General features: G+C 33.8%; 1 protein-coding gene across 2 annotated transcripts in view; it reads right to left on the bottom strand.

Moving 5' to 3' along the window:
- Nucleotides 1–22,659, bottom strand: part of RMC1 (Regulator of MON1-CCZ1 complex) — a 54,200-nt gene that overhangs the window by 17,221 nt on the left and 14,320 nt on the right. Inside the window, exons 5-19 of one of the 2 annotated variants that reach the window (XM_051210860.1) lie at nucleotides 22,236–22,370; nucleotides 21,421–21,527; nucleotides 21,290–21,382; nucleotides 21,138–21,243; nucleotides 16,891–16,999; nucleotides 15,485–15,535; nucleotides 14,373–14,426; nucleotides 12,469–12,527; nucleotides 11,283–11,576; nucleotides 10,399–10,497; nucleotides 7,673–7,753; nucleotides 6,079–6,183; nucleotides 5,298–5,366; nucleotides 4,034–4,104; nucleotides 720–877 (exon numbers count right to left, since the gene is read on the bottom strand). In XM_051210860.1, coding sequence (XP_051070877.1) covers nucleotides 720–877; nucleotides 4,034–4,104; nucleotides 5,298–5,366; nucleotides 6,079–6,183; nucleotides 7,673–7,753; nucleotides 10,399–10,497; nucleotides 11,283–11,576; nucleotides 12,469–12,527; nucleotides 14,373–14,426; nucleotides 15,485–15,535; nucleotides 16,891–16,999; nucleotides 21,138–21,243; nucleotides 21,290–21,382; nucleotides 21,421–21,527; nucleotides 22,236–22,370 — 1,591 coding nt within the window. Of the gene's footprint in view, nucleotides 1–719; nucleotides 878–4,033; nucleotides 4,105–5,297; nucleotides 6,184–7,672; nucleotides 7,754–10,398; nucleotides 11,577–12,468; nucleotides 12,528–14,372; nucleotides 14,427–15,484; nucleotides 15,536–16,890; nucleotides 17,000–21,137; nucleotides 21,244–21,289; nucleotides 21,383–21,420; nucleotides 21,528–22,235; nucleotides 22,371–22,659 lie in introns of both variants that reach the window. The other variant, XM_051210859.1, reaches the window with a different exon arrangement.

The following is a 22,659-nucleotide window of genomic DNA, read 5'->3' on the forward strand; positions in this document are numbered from 1 at the left end:
ATATATTTGTAATACTTTTTCAGTTAGTATTGAATCAAGAAATAACATAATTGACATTTTATTTTGTTTTAACGTGAAAATATATGGAGAAGCACGTTATTAGCATACCAATACCATTCTCTGTAATGTATAAATTAACAAGTATTGAGAATATACATTACGTACAGTATTATTAAATACGATACAAGAATCCTCGTAATGATAGTAAAGTTGTTTCATAAATTTTGATAAGTGATATTTCTCCACAATCAGTTGAATTCATTAAACAATTATTTTCATGATTCGGATATGTATGATATTATCAAAAAAGAGATCTTATTAAGTCCATAAGGAATCCTTACTAAACTATTTAAAATTTTGAGATTACATAAGCTGAAGCAATTTATACACAAGCCTTTTTATCTAGAAATTAAACCAATGATTTATAAACATTATGGTGACAAGTGTTAGAAACTATACTGTGTAAATCTTTCGTTTTACTGACGAGGGATACGAGGTATTCACACGTAATGCCTAATAAATAAAATGTAACCTAATAATTCAAAAAGCTAAACTCCTGAATAGTTAGCGCCTAAACTAACGGTTGAAAACGGAGCCCTTAAAAAACTCGGTAAACGAATGACTAACTATGTAGGAATTAATTTGAATTCAAGACAATTTTAAAGTCTAAGCAATCTAGAAGTGATAAGGCTTTTAGAATAACAGTTTTCAAAAAGTACCTGAGTCCCAATAAGACTCCATACACATTGAACTTTCTTTAAGAAAATGGTGAGTACAATATAATTCCATATAATCTTCGATTTGTTGAATAGCATCCAAATAATTGCGAACATTCTCCATGTCAATGACATTTTCTGAGCGATGCAGCCTAGCAAATCTGTGAAAGTTACAAAAAACGAGAATATAGTGCCCACGTTTACCTAGTGTTCAAAAAACTAAAAGTAACACTAAACATTCTAAACATTAATAAATTTATTGTTATATGGTTGGAAACCATATTAATAGTGATATTTAGAGACACAAAGAATTCCAAAACTCGCATGTTGTTACATAAAAGAAAAGGAATGGTGGCAAGTTAATTATATGTATGACAACTTTCTATACACAAATACTACAGTTTGAAAGCTTGGTACCCTCGGATCCGGAAGTTATTAGTTCAGGGGTTTGTATGCACCAGTCCTGAAGTAATATTTTGCGTCTAGAGGGGGGGCAGACGTATGTCAAATACAGTTACATTATTGCTCAAGATCAAAAGACTGTATTTTCATTATTGCCGAACAGAACTATGCCATCTACATATTCCACGTTGACAAGAGTTTCAGTTCCATAAAAATCAGAGGACAAGTGTTATTTCTAAGAGAATGACAAAGCTAAATAAAACGAAGAAGCAGCGGACAATCCAGATGAACACAACTTGGTGTTATCAATTTTAATGACTAGTAGTAGTCGAAAAGAGAATCCATACAAGGTCGACGTATTTCTTTGTTATGCTTTTTAATAACAGATACTTTTACAAAACCGCTCGATCTACGATCGAGAAATACCAAAATTATCAGACATCGGCAAATATGCCTATGTTTTGTAATCTGATGAGGGATGAATATTTGATCGACACAACCAAGTTCAGGTCTGAAACCAGCATCGTTTTTTGAGTTCGCTCTTCACGAGCCCCCCTCCAAGAGTTTGGTGAATACTGAAGGTAATATCCTAGACAAACTATATTTAGGTCAAACTGATTACCTTGTGGTTATAACACAAGAATTTTTGCCCTGGTTTATAAGCTAGGATGAGAAGTGGTCGAAACTAATTACATCGGATTATATCAAGCTAATATATCAATCCGTTTACCCGCCAAAATTATCTCCCTGTTATTAAGGATCTCCGTTACCAAACTATTAAAGACACTTATTCACCTTCTTTTAGTGCTAGCTATGATCATTACAAATTCGTTAGATTTATTTATTTGAACACATAATTATTGGTACAAGGGGGCACCAAATATATATGCGCCACACTAAAAACGGTATTCGTATTTGGTGGTAGCATACAATTTTCAACCAGGCAGTGACTCGAGAACGTTTAGATAGAACTGAGTTTCCACCAGCTGCTGTATAAGTCGAAAAATAAGGATACACAAAGTTGGAATAAAAGAGAGTGAATAAGTGACGTGGTAAATAATAATAACAATAATAATAATAGTAATAATAATAATGTGGATTGTTTGACTGTTAATCGAAACGTGAATAGAATTTTCAGTAATTATCGTCATTTCCATTTTATTTGTATGTGGGCTGCGATACCGCCCGGGTGCCCAGACCGGAGCAGGTGGTTTCCTAAGGGGGCCACACCCCAAGCCTTTGACTTAGAGGTCTGGTCCACAAGGCAGTGGAGCATCGTGGGGAGATGCAGTCCCATGGTAGCCGGTGACCAACGATTGGTTCCCGCAGGATACTGGAGCCCATGTGCACTATTGGTTTGGGATCCGGTTAAAGCGCCGGACATTCGCTTTTCATCCTTTCATTTTCGTAAACAACACCCCCGCCACGAGAAGGCAGTGAGTAGGACTTCCATGGCAGAGGCTGTATATGCGTGGCCGTGTGAGAGCGTTTCGAGAGGGAGGGCGGGCCCACCCCACTCTCGGCCATACCAGGGCACTTGGGGACTTCGTTCGGAGTCATAAGTACATGTCGCTCTTCCTCTCAGGCTGTCTGGAAATAGTAGATAATTGAAGAGTACCAAGAAAACAGTTGAAAGGTTCCTTGAAGAGGTACTTCCCACATATTCAACTGTCTCAGTAGAAAGAGGATCAGAGTTCTGTCTTTTTTGACGATAGTCTCACTAACACCTGACGTTTTACTACCTATTTCTTCAATAAGTTTGAAAAACTTTCAACCATTAACCACTGCCATTTCTTCCCATCTACTTTGTTTTCGTTGGCTGTCACACTGGACAATCATTGCTTAGACTATTTGCTAGTCTACAATTAGGTTGTTTTCGTTTTTCATAGTACTCAGAGAATGATGAGATGAATTTGAGTTTATCAACTACTCACTAACCACCATAGAGATCCACTTATATTTCTTAACCTTTTGGTTCAATCCAAGGGTAAATGTCATTGCTGTTTTCACACCTATTTGGATATCATGAAACTTACATGGAAGTGAACATCGCTAGTTGCATCTCTAGTTGTTCCTACAATATCCTCTCGACGTTTCGTCTTTGAGGTGGACCATAATGGGTCTTCCAGTTGTCACTTTTCCGAGTCCAGTAAAATGCGAACAAAAATGACCTCTCACTAGAACATGATTAGAGTCGATAAGTGTTCGTGATTGAGTGTCAGAATTCTACAGAGCCTCTCAAAAATGGATGATGGCAACATGATCTATTCGTACTCATTGTTGAATAAATCTTGGTGGGTCGCCGTCTCAGACGATGTCTCTTCATGTGTTTAAAGTTGTTGGGTGTGTGTAGTTGCAGTAGATGGTTATCTATTTTCGTTCACTGAGCTGGGACAACTAAAGGTCTACCTAGGTGTCTTTTAGCTTGGTCCAGCCAACCTACTTAAGTAATAAAATTAAATGCTATGATTACTATGGTTGAGCATTTAGATTCCGTTAGAAGAGCAGAGAACTTTCTGTAAAATTCATTTACTAGGATTACAGCCAGAGAAAGCATAGACACTGAAAATATGAAAAGGAAAGGGTGTGTATCTCTATTCTTCCGGGTTTCACGTCACCATTTAACTGAACAGTTCACAAGTGACTGTCTACTGAAATTCAGTCTACGAGAGCCTGTACTACCTTCGCTCTTAATCCTATGACAATCTCGACGAAGCAACAATAATTTATACAAAAAGGCCCCAAATATACGGAGGGTGAATTGAGTCAGTTCCTAGTACTGATCATGCCAGGATCTTGCATGCGAGTTTCGGGGATGTAGAATATACCAATAACATGAGACTCTAATATATATAACTCCAATTTCGTCTTAAACAAAAAGCTAGGACGTGGACTTTTGGAGGAAAACTGATTACCTTAATGCCTCTAATGGCCGTCCTTTTATCAGTAATGCATCGAACAATTCAGTGTTGCATGTATTCAATCTCTGACAAGAAGATTAGTGAAAATAAACACAAAAATATAAAGAGAAATTAAAATATTTAACAACCAACACAAGTAATTTTTATCATCGGGACAATCTAATTCTTCACAATTTTATAACAATCTGTGCATAGGAACTTAAATGCGATATGAATTTTGTACTGACACAGAAATTCGATCCTAAAATCTCAAGTCAGAATTCCAGTAGCGATCGTTACATGCATAAACAATTACAACACCATTAATAAAAATATACCAACAAACGGATGACAAAGTTTGATAATAAATTCTAACAGTCCAAATTCTTTTGAAGTTTGTCAAGTCAAGCAATGTATTACATATGTGCACTAAAATATTATTAGTTACGAACCAATTTTTTCCTAATATTTCATTCGTTGGTTGTAAATTAACTACTTTAAGATTGGTTGGTGGGTTTTGTATACCTACAGCTATATTGAATTCGTTATATTTTACCCTTGTTTCTACTGAGTACTAAATGTTTTGCTGATTTTATCACCTTGACTGTTACGTAAACCAGTTATTGTTTACTGTAGTACCATATAATATAGATTTATAGATTTTCGAGAAGCTGGGAGATTTTTAGATTTTTATTGACTCTTAATGTGATGTTCCAGTGAACCTAATGCAATGTAACCTTTACGGCTGAATCATCCTGCTCAGAAAGTGTGGATCGACTAAAACAACTTGTTCATCCGTCAGAACCTAATTATTGAATTTTACTGACAAATATTTTTAAGGTAATTCTTGAAATAAACTTTAGTGATAACAGTGATCAGTTAATTTCAGGTAACAGAATGCTTCTTGGCTGCTATCCTAGATTATTTTTTGACAAACAATGATTATAATCACCTAAGTTTCATTCAGACTGAACAAAACAGTACGAGGTTATTAGTCAGTTGTTTACAGCTTTCGGATTGACATTCAGTTTGAGGTAAGCAGGCTGTTATCATTAGTGTGAAATAAATTCAAGAATGAGAGTAACTATTATTGTTAGATGGTTAATAGTTGCATTGTCAAAAGATCATCGTTTGATCAGAGCTTTATCATTTTTGGAGGACCGTACTAAAGATGTTAAGTTGGAATGAGTTGTGAACTTCTATTGTTTTTTTTTAAATTTCAACATACAATCGCTATTGACTTCAGCTCATGTAATCAAAAAGTGGATTGGTGACCTACCTTTAGCATATCAATACCAAGTTGTCCTGCTGCGGGATACACACTTTCCAAAGAAAGCAGTTGAAGTGCCTACAAAAAGTCATACACTAGATAACAAGATATGGTCAATTTCTATGAAACAGAAAAAAATGATTTTAAGAATTAGCAAACGTTTGGTCTCTAAAGTGCAAAGTGAACCCAACTAGAAAGTCGTATTTGAGGAAAATAAAACAGAACATCATCTAAAGGTTTTCTCAAGAATTAAAACTTTCTGCTTTAAAATATGATGTACATAGTCTACAGAAGAAATAAAAAATAGCTAACCCCTGCATAGAATTACGGAATAAACACACGTTCTGGTTACAAAGGTTAAAGCTATGAATAATATCATGAAAATACCATAAAATTGTTTTGCTTTTCTAAACACGATCAAATATTCGTACGCTACAAAAAGCACTTTATGCTTGATGATGATAAATACTATAGTTAACAAAATACATTGAAGAATAAAATTTAACTATCCTGAATTTACTCTCATTAACTAAGTTACGATAAGCGATTACTAACAACCGTCCAGTGTTCCTTAAGATACAGCTAGTGCAGATTAATCAACAATAAGTTAGAACTAAAATTACAAAAAGTGGTTACCATGACAATAAACAAATGGAATCTTGGACGAACTACAAATACGTATTGGAAGAAATAGTAAATTGCTAGAATCAGTCAACTATTTACGAACAAATTACAACAAGTCAGAAAACCAATAACTCAAAATTCTCATTTTTATAAGATAAGGTATTACGGTAGGCTTTGAATCAGCAAGTAGACGACTTTGAATATAAAAACTGAGTTGTGTATAATCCCCCACTCTGGCGGTGAGATTGACGAGCATTTCGTAGAAACAATGCTGAAAAGAAATTATTTCGAAAAAAACGTCAATAAAGATTTAAATGTGAGAAAAAAAGTGCAGAATCATCTCATTATGTGACGAGAATTTGGAAGTGTAAAGGTCACTTCACATTCAAAACATCTGGCGTGGAATTTAAGATAGACAAAACATATAACTAAGGCAGATTAGAAAGTATCACTGTCGATTATTCACCTTCATATTATAATACGTTATAATAGTGACAACGTATGTGACAAATTTTCAGATATCAATGTTTTTGAGCTGTTCACATTCCGAATTTTATCAGAGCAATCTCTGTTACCACACATGCAACCCACACGGATACTCCAGTATTGCAAAAGTATATACGTTTCTGATATGCTTTTCAGTTGTGACTGGCAGTGGAATCAGTGACGTGTACTTTTTCCAAGCTGGGACTCGTCAGTTGGTATTCAAACAGATAGATATTTAGTCCGAATTTCAGTGTACATGTAAAAATTAGGATGCTAATTTGTCCATATAACGTGTTATACATAGGGTAAGATGTGCACCCTGGACGCCACTGCTAGTCACAGTCCGAAAATACACAAAAGATAAGTGAAACTGGTAAATGTAGCTCTTTGGATTCCGATCCATTGAGTAAATTGTAACGTGACCAATGCAGGGTCTGATTGTCTCTTGAGAAATCCTGTAAGGTGACAAAAATGAGGATTTAAAGGGAAAAGCTAAACGACTGTTCGATGCTTCTTATTTCTAGTAGTTTTTAGAAGTAGACAACCTTAACTGACATAACATAAATTCCAAAAGGAATTTTAATCATATTTCCCTATCAATCATTTAGTCACGAGCATAACAAGGGTCTACTTTTTTTCTTAACTCCGGTTTAAAATAAACAGTGGACATGAAACACATCATATTGATATGTATTGATAAAAAACAGCTTAGGATGATACTGAGAAAAGTCTTAGGAAATACTATTTGGTTGTACTGCCAAGTCAAAACCTTTTAGTATCTTCCTGAAAATTCCTACTTCTCGTATATGAACAGTCAACGTTGGCAGCTGACTGGCAAATCCGAAATAGTGAGATGAAAACTCTGTGGAGCGAGAAAATTTGCAGTAAAAGTCCCAGCGTATCCCACGAAAAAATCATATATCGCCTTTTATCTGAAGAGTGGTTAATCTTTCTATTAGAAGGTTCATAATTGTAGAACATAGCCATGAAAATGCCAGGTGGTAATTGACCACTGACAGAGGTTACCATCACTTATTTATTAAGAATCCGTCAAAAACACTGAATGGAAACATAAGCTTTTATAAACAGTAAATATGGGTTCATTTGAGATATAATTATATATACTTATCTAACGATACAAATGTTGTAAGCACAGTTGTAATCATTTTTTCTTACTTCATGTCTCTACTTAGCATAATTCTATATGGTGCAACTAACAAGTTTAGCTAGATAAAACTATTTTAATTATAACACTAAAAATTGATGATACTCACATCTACACAAATGTCGTGCTCTGAAAATATGCGAATATATTCAATCAGTATAGAGCGAAACAATTTACGGACTTCTAGTCTCTATAAATAAGAAAGACCAGCAAAGCATTCGTTAAGTTGCATTCAAAATAAGTTTACAAAATAGAAGTTATTTATGGTTTGAATAATTATCTGAAAGCTAGGATATTTCGAAAAAAAAACACACAGAAGTGTTATATCCCGATAAGAATAATGAATGGTAACTGTTGGAATGCATTTCTGGACAAATACTATACACATATTTTTATTGTATGGTTGCTAAGTAACTAAACTATTCATATTCATGTTCCTTTTATTATGAGTTTTATTTTGACCCATAAACTATTATTATACGATTTACCGTTCTTAAGTTATCCCCAGTCTATTAATTACAGTCTCCTACATTCACAACCAAATTTGGCTAAATCTTGTGCAAATGTTGTTTCCTATTTTATGGTACGATGTGGTCTGTTTGGTTTGTATACAAACCCAGTATGTTTGACATACATGATTCATGTCGCAGAGGCTGAGATTGGTGTTCTGGACTTAGCAGGTGGGGCTAGGCAGGAAGCTGGACCGATAAGGACTCTGGACTGCTCGTACAGGTTTATGCGTCATTGGTCCGGTCGATAGATCACTGTTCTCTAATTGGCGGTATCATTACGTTATACATTGATAGGGGCACAAACCCACAAGTTATAACAAGAAGTGAAAACAGTCTGAAGCATTTGTTCCTTTAGAGGATACTGGGTGGAAAATTTTAAAACAGCAACACCGTCCAAGAATAAGATATTTTATCTAACTGGATACAGAATCGAATCATTAGAAGGATGCATGAACTAAATGTAGTAGTAACAAGTTCTGTAACTCATAAGCTTTACAAATGAAACAGTAGATACACTATATTAGTAAGCACAATAATCAAAGCCAAGTAACTAATGGGACAAGAATAAAAAACTATTGATTTATGTGAACAATAGTAGGAAAACAGAAAAAAAAGCGTTATCACTTAAGTTTGGTTTGGGGATATACTGCTTGAATATATTTGTTTGATTAGTACGTGATACGGTTATGAGAGAGATGAAAGGTCTATTTTTCAGATAGATACAAATAAAAGTAATTGATCACTAAGTGAATAGCGAAGTCTTTTCTCGGATAGTAGTATTAACTGATTTAGGACTATGCTAATGGATCGTAAACCGAAAGAGACGGAGAAAAACAAGTTATTTCTTTGGTTCAGTTTCTGCTTGAAAAGGTCTACAACAATTTCATTGCAACAGAATGACGCCTCACCACAAAAACTCTAAGCGAAATTTTAAAAAAACTCACTACTTCCCGTTTTATCTAGAGATTGGTTTGGTTAGGTCTACGGTTAATGCTAATTAAGAACAATCGTAATTTCCGTAATAGGAACAAAAACTGTTCTGAACTCAATGTCTCAGGAACTGTTACGCACAACACTTCAACTATAATCCCTAAATGATGAAACCCAAGAAGGCATGAGTGAAAAAAAGCTAGATGTTCAACAAGAACAAATTTGAACATATAGCAACAAACATGACCTTGGGACAGTAAAATTAGCGAACTAGAAGTGGTAAAATCCAATCAGAGAACAGCGAAATCAATACGAAGATATGCACCAGAGAAATATACCACAGATTATGGTTACAAAAAGGAACTTCACATTTGTTGTGACTTTATGTCCGGCTTTTATCACGTGATTTATCCACCAATCAAAATACGACTTATACAATCTTAGCACTGTGCCAAACCAATGACTTTCGACCGGTAAGGGAAGTCTAGTGTCCTTATTGGTCCTATGTCTGCCTAGCCCGTCCACTTGAGACCAGAACACCAAATACCAGCTTGCAATATGCGAATCGAATCGGATCAGATCGAATTATTTATTTCAGACTTACTGGGTTTATATATCAAACAAACAGACCGCAACGCACCATAAAGTAGGAAATAACATTTGTGCACAATAAAGCCAAAAAGTGACTGTGAACGTGGGAGGCAGTAGTCAATAAACTGAACATAGCTTAAGAACAGTAAATCGTACAATTATAAATTATAGGTCAAAATAAAGCTTATAATAAGATGAATATAAATATACATGATCTAATTATTGAATAGTTGTACCATAAGAATGCACAGATAATATTGGTCAATTAATATATCAGAAGTTACTCGTGATTTAATCTTCGCACGGATATAATAACATTAACTAAAAAATACCAAATAACTTGAGATATTTTTACCACATTTTTACGAAACAATTCAATATTCTATAAACATGTGACAAAAAGTAAGATAACGTCATGAAAACCGGTAACTGGTGATATTTTAACAGCTTATCTCATGAAACATTACCACCTAAATTCTTGTCTTAACTGTTTACAGATATCAGTTACATGACAAATCCTATTTGAAAAATTAGATATTTAAGTGTCTGCGTCAGAATTCCTCATATATATTTGGATGGTCATAAAAAACTTTCGCTTTGATTTTCTGTGGGAAAATTTAAAATGTAACCGGTTTTCATCACAGAAATATATTCATTGTTCCGTTTAAAGCCTAATAACAAAATAGAAAACCGTATATTCTCTCATTCAAAGGTGAATGGCCGGTGATTAAATAAAGACTTACAGGTTTGAACAATATTATTTTAATTAGTATGAGTTCGAAAACTAATCAAACTCACTTACCTCAACACCTTGGTTCTTTAAAAATAAATGTGAATATATTTCAGGTTGGGAAATGATGTAGGTTGACGAACCCGCATGTACGCCTTTGGATATTGTCTTCTGTCGAAAGAAAATATGAAAACTTTGAAGTCCTTTTAAAAGTGTGAGGAACAAAATGAAAAAACAAAAATATCTATATAAAGAGGTAGTAAATCTTAAAGTCTGCTTTCCAATACATTTAAACAGAAACTCTTCTCATACTGAACCAGTAAAGTTTGCTTAAACTAGGGTCATCAGAAGAATGGATAACTACCCCTGGTTTGATTCAAACAATATCCTACTATCTGAGAGAAGAGTCCCTAATTAGTTGATGTATTAACTATTTACTTTAACATTTACCTGAAAATCAAACCTATTTAATTAAAAACGTATATAAACATCGGTGACCAGTCATATTCCAAAACACCCTAAAGTTCGGAAAGCTATAGATGCATCTAAAATAGAGAAATGAATAACCTTTAAAATGTTACCTCCAAATTTTATCAGCTATGACATTTTATGAATACTCATCAAACTATGATCATAAGTGAGGAAATATGAATAAAAAACAAATAAAGGAAGTGTGACTGGTGTTTATTGAACAGTTTCATTTGCAATATTTGAAAAATGTGCAAATGGCCACAAGTAAAATGTCTATTTTTTCATTCATCACCGGTGAACGATTTCGGATCGTAAGTTTTATTTCTGATGTATTTGAGGTAGTGGCTTATGTGTGATGAAACTACCTGAATTAAATCGGTACAATAGAGGAAAATATGCAGGAGCTGAATATGATTCAAGTAAAGTCTTCGAAGTATTGGCAATAAAAATGTATTTATCCACATTAAATTTAAAGCATCACTCACAGCTATAGAACAATGGCATGATGCTTCCGAAGCACTTGGCATTTTACGATCAGAATCAGTGAGCAATTTACTCATGACGTTTGTCCCACAGTAGCCCACTTCACAAATCCGTTTAAAGACGAACGCAAACTGATCTAGTCGTTGATTCAACCCATATCCATCGAATTTGTAGTTCAGAGGTTTGTCAACATTGGAAGTAACCTCTTCGATACTGTCTAACGCCAATTTAGAGCAGTACTCTAACAGTACACTTTTGCCACTGGATCGATGAAGTAGAAAATCCACAACTAGGTTCTGTAAAGTAATAACACCCAAATTGAATAATCAATGTTCTTAGTTTTACCAAATAAAGAAATCACTAAGTATTACAGGATGTTAAACTATTGACCTTATTCCGCCTATAGAAACACAGTTCAATATAGATAAGCGAAAAAGTAAACTTCACTGACTAGAACGCTTTACAATGACTTGTGGTTCATCTAGAAAATGTTAAAAAAACTGTCCCGCTTTACTTATAACACCAAGGAAACGAGAATTAGTGGACACTAGAAAGTATGTAAATATCCTACATAGACGAACACTTGTCACAGACGCTAAGAACGAATAGTTGGACATACAAAAAAACTGCTCAAACCAACCTAACGCAATAAAATATCTTGTGCATTTTAAGCATGGTGAGAATCTGATCAGGAAACAAAATGAGCTGCTTCGGAAAGCATAGAATACTTGGTGTGTTTATTATTTTACAAAGAGGGTACTACGGAACTGACTTACGTAAAGCAACAGAACACTGTGAATTTGACCACTATTAGTGATTTACATGATGGAAAATATAGACGAAATATTTGGGTGAGAAAGTGGCCTCATTATGATTGACAAAAGTGAAGTAGCCTAAAAATTATGAACAGCTAACAATGGGTTTGAAGGTTAACAAATAACAGAATTTTGACTAACAATGAAAAGAAACATCGTACAAAGGAGATCGCAACATTAGATCCATAAATAATCTACCAGTAATATGTAAAAAGCTTTAAACGCAATTGCAAAGATGTTCCAAATAATTCAATGCATAAGCCTTTAGTGGACGAAAATTATGGTAAATCAGTAATCAATTAACTACTAAGACGAGCACCTTAGTGAAAAATCTATAGGTCTTTTCAGACAAAAATAGACAAACAAAACTCACGTGATTAGCAATTAGTTTTGGAAAAACCATAGTATTCAAGCATAACAGCCATGAGCAACCTAGAAGAAGAGTTTGAACGAAAACAATCAAAAGAACTACAAAAATGCTTGAATATCCAATCTAGACAAATTGGTATGTTGATAAATATATACTTAAACGGACGTATTAAGGAATAATTATAAATAAAAATAATATATTTGTAATATCCCAATGAGTAGAAAATTGGATTTTCTGACGTTTCGTGACTTAGTGTAAGTCACTTCTTCAGAGAATAAATAACCAAATTAAAATTAATTCAAGTTTAAATAGTACAACGGAACAATGCAAGAATAATATTTGATCAATCAAAAATCAGGTCTGAACAAGTTGATGTATTAAGGAATAATTAGTTTACTTAAAGAATAGTTAACTCCGACAAACTAGAACACACTGATGAAGTGAAAGATCTACATAATGACGAGAAGTGGGTTCAAACACCAGAATGAGCTACATCTAATGGGCTGAAGACATAAACCGGAGCTGTTGAAATATAATTCGAATCCAGTACCTAGTTGTTGAAGTAATTTTTATACATTTATCCTAAATTTTTGCTACTGATGAAGAATGTACATACTTCTGTTTGCAACGAGTATGCTGACGAATGGGACATCAATGAGAAAACATAAAAAAGAAAACGTTTAGACAGAATGATCTGTTGTCCAATTGGGAATTTTTACCGTATTTGTTCACAACGGAACAGCTTTTGAACATCGTGAAATAATATATATTCTTATTAAGTTTTTTAACTTTACCTTATCGTGAAAATGATATTAAGTGAAGAGATGTTAACACGAGTAACCCAGAATAAATGATATATGACTGCCAAATCTTCCCATACTAAATGTATACTGTGAACAATACTTCAAAAAAAAAGATTCTACTTACATTATTTGGCAATATTAAAAGCTAAAGTGATGAGTATAAAAATAATTTTAAAAAGCTGCCGGTCAAGAGGTGGTAACCACTTGAATTATCCCACAACTGCTTATAGTATTGTTTAGGAAGAAAACAGCTGATACAAACTACGTTTAAACAGCACTAACTTAACAACTGACTAATCACTGAGATGTAATCAGTGTCCTGTTTGTCTAGTCCTTTCGTGCTGATCTAATTCTATTGATCAAGTTGGAGTGTGATCACTTAAGTGGTTCGACATTGTGATCACTCGGTTGAGATATCAGGTGGCTGAAAGCTCCCAACAAGATTTCCGGGATTGGATTGAAAAAGCAGGGAGGTGGGCAGTTTATAAGAAAGAGTTGTGCTATGATGGCTTTGTGTGGGAATGGGATTTATTAGTGAGTCACGATTCTTTCGGATTCTAGAGTCCATACAGTCCATAAGCTTGCGGTGTTTTCAGATATAGCTCAGAGTAGAAGATATAGACAATACAGATATGGTTTTTGACTACATTTTTCATAGAAATGAAATGAACTTCCATAACTGAAAGAAGTCTTTCGAGCTGTACTTTCAACCGAACTGTATCTCTCATGAAAAACCACTCTTGTTCATTTATTTTCAGTTTGTACTACTCCTCTCTCCTTTATTTCTTTGTAAGTTGTCGCTTTGTTTGTGTATGCATATGCAAAATAAAACAATCAAACTTGGATACGAAATAAGTTATTTGAAGCTGACTTTGAACATTGATAGTAATTATGAAGTTATGCAACCGTGATTGCGTTACTTAACCGACAGCTTTTGTTCATTTGGTATGTACATTTAGTGTATTAAACAATTCTTTAAATAAGTTTCTAGCGATCCCAAGTTAGAAATTTTTCAAGTACACTCCGTTAACTCAAGAAAGGAACAAATTGCCGGATAGGCTACAGAACTTCTGCCGGATAATTTAACATAATAATAACACTCACCGAGACTGTTGTCAATTACAACACCGCACAGGTGAATAATCCAATTCATTGAATCTGCGAGAATATGTAAGGTTAAGGAGTTTTGTTACACAATGGTAAAATTAAGGAGCATGATTAGAAACTTAATAATATTGTAAGATTTTCTGGTATTTGTGTGTGCGTATGTAAGAGTGGGAAAATCCTTCATACATGCATAATATATGAAATCAGTATTTTGTTTCACCTTGATCACTAGGTTTTTCTTCTAATCTATCTATTTTTCGTATATCATATTTAATCTTCGATACAGGACAAGGTTAGGGTACATATTTATTTACAACTGCGTTTCTTCTACAGTATTATTTCTTTTTTGGTACATTTTAGCTGATAGTGCTTTTTTGGCCTCTGGTTATAGCGGCTGCCATACTGATTTATCGCTTTTTGACTATCTTTGCTTGAACTAATTGATTTGAATTGTTCCTTTATGGATTGAAGTACGTTTCCAGTTTGTTGGAAGTCCCTACGATTCTCAGCGGGTAGTTAACATTCACGATTCTTTATGTTTTTTGAACTTATTAGCCTGTAATTCACGTTTGAGTGTACTAAAATTAGCTAGCCAGTATGGTAAAACCGTGTTCTTTCCGTCACAGGATACATCATTATTCTCTGATGGGTAATTAGTTTTATAGTTTTTAATATTTCTTGCAAATGATATTTTTATGCCTTGGTTGTATTCGATTTCCAGAACGAAAACTGACTGTACAGCCCACTTCCTAAAACTATTTAATTATACTGTATGATCTACACCTTCATACCTGTTTAATAACAAACTGGTACCATACTTGTTTATCAAATCATGATGTTTATGCAATATCAAGTAGTGTATGTCACTAACTAGAAAATTGGGTATTGCAGCTTACGGTTCGAAAACTCGAGCATTTCTGGTCGTTACAAATTTGGTGGATGATAGGTTAAGCAAATCAAACTTAATGACACCACTAGGTTAGTTGTAACTTTGAAGGGTTTACGGAATCATGGCAAATAAAATAACCCTAGCAACTCATTATTTTGAAGGTTACAAATTGTAAAACCGAAAATAGACAGAATGAGATTTACATTTATATCAAGGATACATAAATCGATAGGAATTTGAGCATCCAAGTTTGTTGATAATGAGGGAATGACTGAAAAGCAAAATTAAAATACGTTAAGCAGATAGTTTACGGTTCCCAAAAAGAGCTATTAACACTGATTTGCAGATTATTATGTAATAAAACATTGACAATGTGAGATACATTTAGAAACTTAAGTCAACCCATAAAAGGAAAAATTAAGAGATGCGAATACCTACAAGAAGATATGATCGAATTTCACCAAATTTGGTAGTTTGAGCTTTTTACTACGGCATTTAGCATATTTCTAAATGACTGATAATGAGTTATAATATTCAATGGTTACAGTTTGGTCATTGAGTATTCACAGAAAATGAAGTGCATACAACCGAATTCGAATATGAAAATGAACGTCACTGAACACCAATATTTTCGTATACTCGTCATCTAGAACTGCTCAATTTCAAGTTCGAATGCAATATATATATTTATATTTTCCTAGAGTGCCTCGGAAATCAGGGTTATATGGACAAAAGTTGCTATAAAGCATACATGGTAGGGTAAAGAGCCCATAATTGGTGGTTTAGTTACGTTTGTAGAAAAATATGTAAACGTAGCATGTAGAAGTGATGAACATCAAAACAGATAAAAAATGTTTAATCTAATACACTCCAAGAACAGACAGCACCGAGTACTTACAAAAATGTATTTGTTCTGTACTATAATACTACTATTAACTGACAGTGCAGTACAAGCACAATCTGGACCACTTCAAGTAGATATTACTTCTTGAACCACTGTGCAATAGTGTGTGCTATGGAAGTTAAGTGACAAAAAAATATAGATCGATAAAAATGTTTCGCAGATTTTTAAGATCTAACAGTGATGAGTTTAAATGGCAACTCAATACACACTCTACTGACTTAAACTACATGCCATACTACAGAATTATATGACAACTAAATGCGTCATTCTAGTCCTATTAGTTATCTCGTCCTATTTTACGTAACTAATTCAGAACTCGTGTGTTATTTTTTACATAATGTGGTTGTTCATGTGTCTATCTGTTTAAAAAATCGATTATATCACCTATATTAATTGTACGAATCACCACTTAACTCCATTCCATTGAATTGGACGATTATCTAGTTATATTACAAGTGGTCTACGAACAATTTAATTACTAAATCAATACTCTTATTTACATTGTGTTAAATAAGTTACTGATTGTTGTCGAAGTTGAAGTACGAACTCATTAATATAGACAGCACACAGAACAGATATTCAGTCCTCCCAGGTTTTTAGTGGTATCTTAGTTGTGATAAACCTGTGATGAATACAACCCATAAATCAAACCAATCTCCACAAAACTTCTTCAACTAAACATATGCATTTTATCAAGAAATTGTTGAGCAGGAGATACGCACTTTTAGTGAAAAGACTGAATGGTGCAATCGAAATATCACGTAATATAGGTGAATGATGAATTACATTGCGAACGGTTCCATTAAGGGCGATATCAAAAACTGACGTAACCTGGTAAAAAAAAAAATAATAATACGGGAAAAATAGAAACATCACAATAGTTTAAAACTTCGAAAATTTGTAGGTAGCAGCCCAATAGAGATGTTAGTTGACAGAGATGATAAAAGACAGATTGAAAGTAATTCATCTGGAAAAAGATACATGCATGATTAGTGATAAATCTGGATTAAAAACATTTTCTGAGTATGTACTTTTACCATAATCTATTCAAAAATGAAGCATGATATTTAATCTAAAGTGACACGATGAAACTAAAATAATTTATTATGTGACTTATACCACAAAGTCTAAACTTCTTGTCAAAATGAATTAATGTGTAGATTAAGCCAGGTGATCTCTACATTTATGGATAAAGTTTTTTAGAAAGGACTACTGGTAGTTTCTTACTTATCTTGACAATATTAAAGGAACAATTTTACCGCACATTATAACAATCTATAGGTTTTGTGTAAGACGTAAACAACATGGTAAGCATATAATTCTCGGCAAAATGTTTACTTTACGATCCACTAAAAGTGGAATATTATGCCATTCAAAATACGACTAAATAAACACAACTCAATTTTATAAACTAAGTGTGATGCCTAAACTTCTCATTCAGTAAGAAACCATACAAAATAACAAATAAAATGATTATATATTTTTAAATTACTTAGAAGGCAAAAACATTTAAATTCCGACATTCCGTGATTCATTTCAAGCCACTTCTTCAGAGTAGTGCAACACATTAAGTCAGCTATTTCGTATACGCGAGAAACCTTGTACTACATTTACTTGTTTAATACAACGGTGTGCATAGAAGATATAGAAATATGAAACACAATGAAGATTTTTAATGCATAAACGCAGTTCCAAAAATATACAAAGATCTAATCTGTAAACGGTTTTGAAAAATGTTACTAAAAATGTCCATTCAATATACGTCGAAACGTAAAGGTTTTTACCGGGTATGTTTGGACGTTAGAATGAAGTCGATAAAAAGTCATTTTAGAGATTTACTCTTTTGGCTCGTTCTCTTAGACACTTTGGTTACCGACTATCTCTGAGATCACGAGCGTTCGGAGCAATCTGGAAACGGAGACAAATGGAATATGTTGTAAGTGCTCAACTTCCTTGGATGATGCTTCCCCATATCCAGGATTATCTACCTTGCAAGAATTATGATCAGAGTAACGTTTTAAAAATTGTGATATAGAGACAAAACTAACCACATGTTTTTTCTATCTTAGAAAAATATGTTTTATGAGTACCTAACAAACGGAGAAGCACATGATAAACACTTAAGGCAATCGAAAATTAATGAAACTACGTACACACAACATCCAAGTCAGCTTAAAGAGCAACATCTTAACATCCCTAATCCATTAGCTATTGAGAAGGGAAGATTCGTTTATAATCTATTATTAACAAAGGATTCGGATATAGGAGATTAAATGAGGAGTGATAAACATGATTACTAAAATAACCCATAGTGTCATTGAATAAGAAAAAGAATTCAGTGAAGAAAATTTTCTTTTCGACGAAATCATTTACTTAAGCTGTACATTCGTATATATAGTTATATGGCAAATGTATGTCTATAGAAGGATATAATGGATTGTATCACAAAAATGGATTCGACAATAAATAACAAATGAGGTTAACGTACTAATCAAGGGGTAAGGAAGAACAAAATTTAAGGGTCAGATAATAGTCCAATTGACAGATATGAAGAAAAACGACAAAACAACAAAGGTCATAATAATAGACTGAATAATAATCAAGAAAACTTGTAAAAGGTAATAATAATAAATGATTAGAGTTTAAAGTGCAAAATAGTAATAATAAAAGCGCATTAAAAAAACACCTAGAAACATACCCATTAAGGGAATTAGGGCCAGGGAAGGATGAGAGGTTGGACAAATCGTTTTTGCACGCAAAGTTCAGGCTTTAGTTTGTGGATTGCCAATGCCTCTGCGGTGCATAAAATATTGATTCGAACCCCCTTCGATCCAGTTACTTTGACTCTGTAAACTATCTTAAACGAAGAGTCTTTTGGAGTGAATGGTTAGTTAACATTCTACAACCTGTTAAAAATCATATCAACAAACACAATTCTCTTGATTCCTTTGACTTTGTCGACTCCATTAGAAATATCAATGTATCCGGTAAGAAAATGTTCTCATTAGACGTCACTTTTCTTTTTACAAATGTTCCCCTCACAGAAACCATTTGCTTTTTATGTGACTATATTGAAAACAATAATCTTGATATGTGTATCCCGAAACATTACCTTAAAGAACTAATTCTACGATGTACGCTCAACGTGCAGTTCAGATTTAATGATGTTTTCTATAAACAAATAGATGGAGTTACAATGGGCTCTCCATTGGGTCCTCTCCTGGCTGATTGTTTTCTGACGAACCTAGAAAATTCGGTACTTCGACCAATAATTGAAAGATTTCATTTATGTAAAAGATATATGGATGACACTTTCATTATTTGCGAAGAAGATAGTGACCTCAATGATATTTTGAATATTTTCAATAACTGCCACCCATCAATCCAATTCACCTTAGAAGCAGAGACAAACCAAGAATTTCATTTCCTTGATATCCATTTAAAAAGAATGCCTGACGGTTTATTACAGAGATCGATATACAGAAAACCCACTTGGAATGGACAATACACGAACTTCCACAGTTGGGTTCCATTAATTAGAAAAAGGAATTTAATTCATTCTTTATCCTCAAGGATCAGGCGAATTTGTTCCAATGACACAATAGATGGGGAACTATTTTATCTTCGACAGACCCACATCAAAAATGGTTATCCACCGAGATTCATCGGTAGAAACTTGGTACCTAGACCTCATGACAAAGCATTGACAGTAGAGAAAAAAACTCTATTTATGAATATGGAATTTAAGGGAGATACAGCTGCTGAAATCCTAAATAAACGGATTTCGAAATCAATGAATAAAACATTCCACGCAGCTAAACTTCGAATCATCTTCTCTAGCCGACCTACCATTCTGGGGTGTGTTAAGGACAAACTTTCGCTTTGGGCCACTTCAATGTGTATCTATAAATTTACTTGCTCATGTGGGGTATGTTACATAGGCCGCACAAAGCGATCATTATCCAAACGCATCTCGGAACATTATCCGGCTTGGCTCTTGAAAGGGGAGCGAAAAACAATCACGAGTTCTATACAGGAGCACTTAATCAACTGTGGACATATCGCTCCAAAAGACTCTTCGTTTAAGATAGTTTACAGAGTCAAAGTAACTGGATCGAAGGGGGTTCGAATCAATATTTTATGCACCGCAGAGGCATTGGCAATCCACAAACTAAAGCCTGAACTTTGCGTGCAAAAACGATTTGTCCAACCTCTCATCCTTCCCTGGCCCTAATTCCCTTAATGGGTATGTTTCTAGGTGTTTTTTTAATGCGCTTTTATTATTACTATTTTGCACTTTAAACTCTAATCATTTATTATTATTACCTTTTACAAGTCTTCTTGATTATTATTCAGTCTATTATTATGACCTTTGTTGTTTTGTCGTTTTTCTTCATATCTGTCAATTGGACTATTATCTGACCCTTAAATTTTGTTCTTCCTTACCCCTTGATTAGTACGTTAACCTCATTTGTTATTTATTGTCGAATCCATTTTTGTGATACAATCCATTATATCCTTCTATAGACATACATTTGCCATATAACTATATATACGAATGTACAGCTTAAGTAAATGATTTCGTCGAAAAGAAAATTTTCTTCGCTGAATTCTTTTTCTTAAACATGATTACATTTAACGTTGAACAATAACTAGCTGGAGATCAGCATCTAGAAACGAGATTTCTCTTATTCCAATACCTATATTGATGTATTTAGATGAAGCACTTCCATTACACAAAGCAAGGAAGCAATACCAATAACAAGACATCGTTTTATTATTAAGTTGAAAAATACGAGTAAAACACACCACCGGTATATCTATTTTTAGAGGATTAATCTAACGAAAACCCAGTCCACGCAATGAACATTATGTGTAATGACCACTGCAGTAACTGGCATGAGACCATATAATTATGAGAATAAAACAGTGAAATATTTCACAAGAGAATATAACTGTATATACACACCTTTCTGCTCTGATAGTGTACCATGAACAGGTTATCCAATACACTGAATGACACAGGACCCTGAAAATCTAAAATTACGAGGTGTGTCAATACGATGGGATCTTCTCTAAAATAAAAAGGGATCCAATAAACTCCAGAAACAGAATGCTCACATTTTTAAAGTATAAAAACTAATAGTTCGGGTAAGATTTGGTTCGTTATGTAGCTTTACGTAGCGAAGAGTACCAAAGTACAAATCCTCATATCTGAAAAGAAAAGTTAAAAAGTACAAGAACCTACTTACAATAAAGCTAAAAAACAGTGTTTCTGTTCAATCGATATGGTATCACCATTGGCCCCTACCGATGTAGGAGACAGAAACTTTGGTCCTTTTGTGATTGTGCCGGGTGTCTATGAGATAGGAAAAAGATTATTGAAGATTTTCAATCTAAAATAAAAAGTTAACGAAATTAGCAGTAACCTTGTTGTTCAAAAATATCTTTAATGAGCGAAAAAATACTTTAATTTCCAATCTGTTGTCAATGAAGATTATGTGGGTTTACAATCTTCTAATAAAGAAAATACTGAAACAAATATGAATATTTACTGATTGAGAAAGATTGATTCAAAATCAAATTTTGATATTTTTATGTGACTGAATGAATAAAATATGTAGTACAATTCACCTCTTATTCATTATTACAATTTCTAATTAATAAATATGAATTCCAATAAGCTTATTTGTCGACTGATTCATTTTGGATCTGATTAAAACTCCTTAAGTGGTTAATATAACTTGAAAGTACTCTAAAAACATGGGGTACACAAATACCGTGTAAACATGTTTTTAATTATTTAAATTTTGGCTTTATGAAGGAAGACTTTCTCTTTAATGTTTATTACTTTCTACATTATCAAACTAACTGTTTGCCGATACGATGGACTGATGACTCATGAGTTTTTCCAGTTGATTCCTCCAGTCATCACATATGCGACAAAGGATAGTGACATACACAATTTTGTTTAGAAAAATAACTGAGTTCCGCTGAAAATGGTATACGTTGAAAAGTCGGAATAGTGGCCGGAATTTTAAACACAGAAATTTCAACTGAATCTTACCTTAAGTTGAAAGATATGTAGTTTTTTCTCTTGGTCTGAAGTGATACAAATACGTGTCTCTGGGTTCCATAAAAACCAGCAAGTGTTCAGAGGTAAATAACTATTTAAGCGTAGAGTATTCTTCTCAGGTAATACCTAATATGATATAGAAACAAGAACGGTTTGAAATGCTGACTTACACGGAGAAACAATAAGGTGAAAAATGGAAAGTTAAAACCAACCACAGCCGTCAACCTAAAGATCTGATCCACAAGGCAGTGCAGCAACGTAAGGAGATGCAGTCCCATGGTAGACGGTGACCAACAATTACTTCATACACCATTTGTTCCCTCGGGATACTGGAGTCCATGTGCACCATTGATTTGGAATCAGGGTTTCCCTACTCTCCTAAGTGAACCCTCCGTGTCCACCAACTGGCTTAAAG

Source organism: Schistosoma haematobium, chromosome ZW (genome assembly GCF_000699445.3).
Source record: "Schistosoma haematobium chromosome ZW, whole genome shotgun sequence".
Lineage (NCBI taxonomy): Eukaryota > Metazoa > Platyhelminthes > Trematoda > Strigeidida > Schistosomatidae > Schistosoma > Schistosoma haematobium.